At 42.7% G+C, this 6,000-nt stretch overlaps 1 protein-coding gene across 4 annotated transcripts in view; it reads right to left on the bottom strand.

The window, feature by feature from the left end:
* Positions 1–1,967: 1,967 nt before the first annotated feature.
* Positions 1,968–6,000, bottom strand: part of ZBTB11 (zinc finger and BTB domain containing 11) — a 126,504-nt gene continuing 122,471 nt past the window's right edge. For 3 of the 4 annotated variants that reach the window (XM_033941326.1, XM_033941327.1, XM_033941328.1), the window contains exon 11: positions 1,968–2,611. In XM_033941326.1, coding sequence (XP_033797217.1) covers positions 2,103–2,611 — 509 coding nt within the window. In that variant the 3' untranslated portion in view covers positions 1,968–2,102. The remainder of the gene's footprint in view (positions 2,612–6,000) is intronic. The other variant, XR_004539163.1, reaches the window with a different exon arrangement.

Here is a 6,000-nt window from a genome sequence, read left to right as displayed (position 1 = left end):
ATCTTCTCTGTGGGAAAAGCGCTTTGAGAGGGCTGATCCTCTTGCACAGCTGTAGACGTGCTCTCAACAGACACAGGAGGACCCCCAACAATTTAGATAAGCTTTCCACATAAGAATCATAAAATCAGGGGTAAAGCCCTGAGCAGGAAGCCCAGAGGATCCCTTCAGGGTCTTGCCTTGTCATCTCTTAGGCTCTGTGACATCCATGCATTTGTGTTTCACCAAATCGCTAGAAGGATCTTTTCCCTGAATAGCGGAATCCTTACGATTCCTCAGCCCTAGCGGTACCAGGGGAGGCCAAGTTCAAGGCTCCCACCCTATCCTCACGTGCACTGCAGCAAGTGGGAAATGGATGCTTCTCAGCTGACCATCCAGCATAAACCTGGCATGATATAGGGGTAGAAAAGTTCTGAGAAGTCCATAATAATCAATTTTAGGTAAATCAAGGAGTTTTGAGGTAGAAAGAGGCTTTTAAAATAAAATAGTGAAATCCAAGATGTAGCAACATTTTGGTGCCAAAAAACGGTCTGGGAAAGCTGCATCAAAGATCAAAAAATTCAGGGAAGGTGTTTTTTTGGAGGTGGGGACTCTAGTTAGCCCCAGAGACCCCCAAAACTTCAATTTTGGGACCCCCCTCCCCCCAATTTTCCCATAGGCTACAATAGCCTGTACTCACTGTGCTGTGTTGCACTGGTGCTATAGCCTTCTTCAGCTCCCATAGTAACTGGATAAAGGAGAAGACCTCTGCCTCAAACATATCCCAGTCCAGGATGCCATAATGTTCAGGCTGCCAGTGGGAAGCTGGACTGAAAACTCAGAACCCAAAGACCTGTACATGACAAAAGGGGGAAGAAAATGCAGCTGGCACCTATCTAAGTCCTCGTGGACTGCTGTGGAGCAAACAGCCTGTGCTCAAGCACCTGATAAATCAGGAGTGAGCCTTGCTCTCAGGGGAACGGTCTCCAAGCTCCTCAAGTGTTTGTAGAGGGTTTGTGTTTTTTCCTAGGCAGAGCTGCCACAGGACGACTGGGGATTTGAGAACCGAAAGTCAAAAATTTTGATATAAAACCCCCCAAAATAACAAAATTCATCAGAGCAGATCAAGAAAGACACCTTTCAGCTCGCATTCAGAAGGAAAAAACTAAAGTGAGATAGTACAGCCCATTGAGGAAGGAAGCAGAGCTAAAGAAAAAGTGTTTGATACCTTCTGCAAGGCTTGCGGTTAGGGGAAGTTAACCCAATCATCAATAAGTGAACCAAGAGAGCCCTAGACATATACCACAAAAAAGTGGGATTGCAAACACCATACTTTTAACCCATTTTTAAAAATTTATTTTTATTTATTTTAGTATTTATATACCACTTATAGCCTAAGCGGTTTATATTCAGGTACTCAAGCATTTTCCCTATCTGTCCCGGTGGGCTCACAGTCTATCTAATGTACCTGGGGCAGTGGAGGATTAAGTGATTTGCCCAGGGTCACAAGGTATGCCATATGCACCAGAACATGTATTTGCAAGGAAGTGTACAATGAGAACAAACAAATGAACACGGGCATTGTGTAGCAGGGCTACCACTTACAGATGTAACTTGCAGAATACTGTATGTTCCACACATCATTGCCACATTTGAGTGCTCTATGGCTGGTGTTAACTGCAGTGCCTAAATGCTAGGCATTCTGATACCTGGTTCCATAATAATCTACAATGAAACATAGGTGTTTAGGTTCCATTATAAATAGCCTCTTACCACATGGCCTTGAGGTACCTAAATGGTGGTGTTCAGTTATAGAACTGTCTCCTTAATGTCTACCAATGGGATAAGACAGAGGAGGAGCTAGAGACTTTGGCATTGGTACTGTGTTCTATCACTTAGTAGAAACTTTTCTCCAGTTACAAGGTGCATAGTGCTGCTCATCAGTATGATAAACATAAGGTAGCAACGATTAACACAACCCAAAACTTCTGTGTATCTAGTGTATGCTTTTAATAGAAATATATATTCCTGTAAACCTGGTCATTCAGCAAAATTTAAGCCTATGATTCAAGTTGTTTGCACATTAAAGGGATATAGTACACGATTCTTTTTCTTTGTAATTGTGTTCACTCAGTCTCTGAAACCTGAGTCACTTCTACTTCTACTGTTTCAATGTTCTCCGCTCCTTCAGATAGTTTCTGTCCTTGATGCTGTGCTAGCACATAGTTAACCACTTGCATGATGCTTTGGTCAGAAAGAGTGGAGACTGCTGGGTTCTCTTCAGTGGCAACAGCTTCAATGGCATCCAATGTTTCTTCAGTCACTAATACAGTTTCAATCTCTTCCCCCACTACCTCTGCTTCCTGTTCTGCTGCTACAATGCTAACCACATGCTCCACTTGAGTCCCCTGGTTATGGAACTGGAGTGTGTCCTTTTCTAACATAATTTTGCAAGGCACATAATCACCATGGTACTTGGTCATGTGTTTGCGTAGCGTACGAGCATCTATATAGGCTTCATGGCACACTGGACAGACATAGGGCCGCTCTCCAGTGTGTGTTCTCACATGACGTTTCAGGGAACGGGCATCTGCCCAGGATACACCACATGTCAAACATTCAAAAGGCTTAACTCCTGTACAAAGAAAAAAAATGTGTTAAGATTTTTTTTTTTTTAATATAGATCTTTTGAAATCTCAGCAAAACAAAACTTCAACAAAAAAAAAACAACCTACTGTATATGACATGATGCTTGTCAAAAATATAACTGCAATCATATCTTTTATATCTTACATAATTAAATTGAGTCAGAGGAGGAGGAACAGGGAGATTCTTTGGGAGCTGAAAGCAAGTGAGTGGAAAGTGTTTGATCACTACTGTCATCAGCAGGTCTGCAAACTGAGTGGAGGTACTAGTGGTGGCATGCAGCAACAGCACTGGCAATTTAAGGCAGAATATAGGGGAGGGAGAATAGATGTTGGACCCACAGGACAGAGGGTGAAAAATTATGGACCAATGCTGGTTCTGGTGTGGGGAATGAGGAATTGGAGAGGAAAAGAAGAGAGAGAGGACAAGCTGGACATTGTAGGGACAGAGACACAGCAAAAAGATGCTGGATAGGGAGGGAGAATAGGAGCAGACACACAGAGGGCCAATGCTGAAAGAAGAGAAAAGAATATTGCACTTGGTTGGAGGGGAGGGGATATACATGGAGAAGTGAACAGAGAAAAGAACTGCACATAGAGGGAAGGGTAGGGAAGAGGGAGGAACTGCTACACATGGATGCAGAGGAGAGGAAATAAAGAAGGAAAGATTAGGTTCTTACCTCAATAAACTTCTTTCTAGTAGAAAGGCATATGAGTCTTGAACCGTGGGTTATTCACCTCTACTCACAAGTTGGTATAGAAAGCTGCTGTCTACATTTTTGGCTCCTGCCTCAGAAGCTTGTGTTGTTTCTCCTCAGTTCATACCAAAGCAGTTGCTAATCATTATCAGAGGAGAAATAAAAAAGGAGGGGCACAAGAAACTCCCTGACAAAATCAAGTCTGTTTTGCTCTGGAATGCATTCAATTAAAAAAAATCCCTCAACAATAGTGAGAAATAAGGTGGAACTCAACAAACCACCTACCTCAGTACAACAAGCACTAACACTTCTGCAAAATTGATTTATAGTTTTGGAACAGCAAGTAAACCTTTCCTAACCTGTGTTACAGGAGAAAGACACCCATTTGGATACTATGGAGACCTTCCAGATTTACTCATTCTTCAGACCTCATTAATAGGTGAAGGTCAAGCATCAAGAAAGTATATACATGTTTGAGTCAATAAGCAGGATAGAATATAATTTGACAAGGTGGGCCTTCAAGACTTGTATGCCTTTCTACTAGAAAGATGATTATTGAGGTAATAACCTAATCTTTCCTTCTAATGCAAAAGGCATATAAGTGTTGAAGCAATGGGGTATACCAAAACAATCAATCCCCTGAGTCTATGGCAGGGCAAATGAGTCTGCTGCTAGCACTGAGGGCACAAAAGTGGCGTCCCATCATGCCACTACATCCACCCTGTAACAATTTGTAAAAATATGGAGGATGGACCATGTAGCTGCCCTACAAATCTCAGGCAGAACTACTACTATTACTATAAATTATTTCTACCAGATGCATGCAGTGCTGTAGTCACAAAGAAGACATCCCCTGCTCGAAAGAGCTTACAATCTAAACAGACAAGTCAGATAAACAGGATGTCATGAATACATAGAAACATGATGGCAGATAAAGGCCAAATGGCCTATCTAGTCTGCCCATCCACAGTAACCATTATCTCTTTCTCAGAGATCCCACATGCCTATCCCAGACCCTTTTGAATTCAGACATAGTCTCTGTCTCCACCACCTCTTCTGGGAGACAGTTAGGGGCACGGTTAATCCGAGGGAGCATCAGTCAGTCAGGTTTTAGGATACCCACAAGGAATTTACATGGAGATACATTTGCATACACAGCCTCTACTGCATACAAATGGATCTCATGCATATTCATTGTGGATATCCTGACTTGTAGTGTGTGCTTTCAAACCCCCTCCAAAAAAAAAATTGGGGGTTATTTACCACACCTGCTACATGTTGAAGAAATTGGCCAGTCTAATCCATCTTGTAATGGAAGCCTTAGAAGCCGGCTTCCCCAGGGGAGAGAGACCGGGTCGGATTTGGAGACCAACTCCTCCTCCCAACGCCCCCCTCCCCCCCCCCGCGGACTCTAACTCACTCTCTTCTACTTCAGGGAAGCTCCACTGGTATCGGGAGCTGCCTCAACCAAAATCCAGCATCCCGCGGCAGGGGAGAGAGACTGGGACGGCGTAGGAGACCAGCTCCGCCTCCCGACGCCCCCTCAGCTTTGTACCAAACTTAATACTGGAAAAGACGGGAACCAACATAACTATTACCACAGGAAGGAATCATAACAATCTACAAACATGAATCTCCTATTAATCTATTTAATGAGCAATAACATTAAGAACGTTAACGCACTCTATCCACAACTTCACTCTATATATTACCCTGACGCACCCATTAGGCTTCTAATTAACCAACAGGAAGAAAGAGTAAATTATATTAAAGTAATCACAAGCAACAGAAGACATCGTACCCTCAAAAAAAGGACAAGTAATTAGAAAGATCCTACAAATTGAGTGGAACATACATAGTTAGAGATTGGTAGCTAACAGACACGATTAGTGGCTAACAGTTTAAGGGATCAGTTGTTATGGGAGAGATTGTACAGATTCGTTACCTAGGTACTTCAAGAACAGGTATGTTTTTAGGTGTTTCCTAAATTCACCATAGTTATTTGCGTGTATAATTAGTTTTTCCAGGTCTATGCCCCATAAGGCTGCTTGATAAGATAGAATATGTTGATGGTGTCTTTTAAATTTACATCCTCTAACCGATGGGGAGACGAATTTCAGGTGTGTACTTCTCTTATGTCTGTTGGTTGAGAAGGAGAAGAGGTCAGTTATATATTTAGGGGCTAGACCGGATAGTATCTTAAAGCAGAAGCATCCCAGCTGTCGCACCTGCTTCCATCGGCAACCAGTGTAGGAGTTGGTAGGAAGGGGTTATGTGATCGGACTTCTTCAACCCAAAGATCAACTTGACTGCCGCATTTTGTACCAGTTGCAGTCTCTGCATGTTTTTCTGGGAGAATGCCAGATGGGCGATGTTACAATAATCGAGATGGCTTAGTATTAGGGATTGTACCAGAATTCTGAATGATGAAGCATTGAAGTATGCTTTAATGGACCTAAGTTTCCAGAGAGTGAAAAAACCCTTTCTGACTAGGGAGTCCACTTGGTCTTTCATGGTTAGGCCTTGGTCCAGTATTACCCCCCAGAGCCTTCATTGTAGGTTGAATAGGGTAGCTGAGTTTGTTGATGCATAGTGGTGTTGTAGTGACAAGTGGGTGTGGCGAGCCTACAAAGAATTTAGTTTTTTCTGAATTAAGCTTCAGTCTGAATTCTGTTGTCCAT

The sequence above is a fragment of the Geotrypetes seraphini genome, chromosome 4 (assembly GCF_902459505.1).
Source record: "Geotrypetes seraphini chromosome 4, aGeoSer1.1, whole genome shotgun sequence".
Lineage (NCBI taxonomy): Eukaryota > Metazoa > Chordata > Amphibia > Gymnophiona > Dermophiidae > Geotrypetes > Geotrypetes seraphini.
This window is presented reverse-complemented; position numbering and strand designations above follow the sequence as displayed.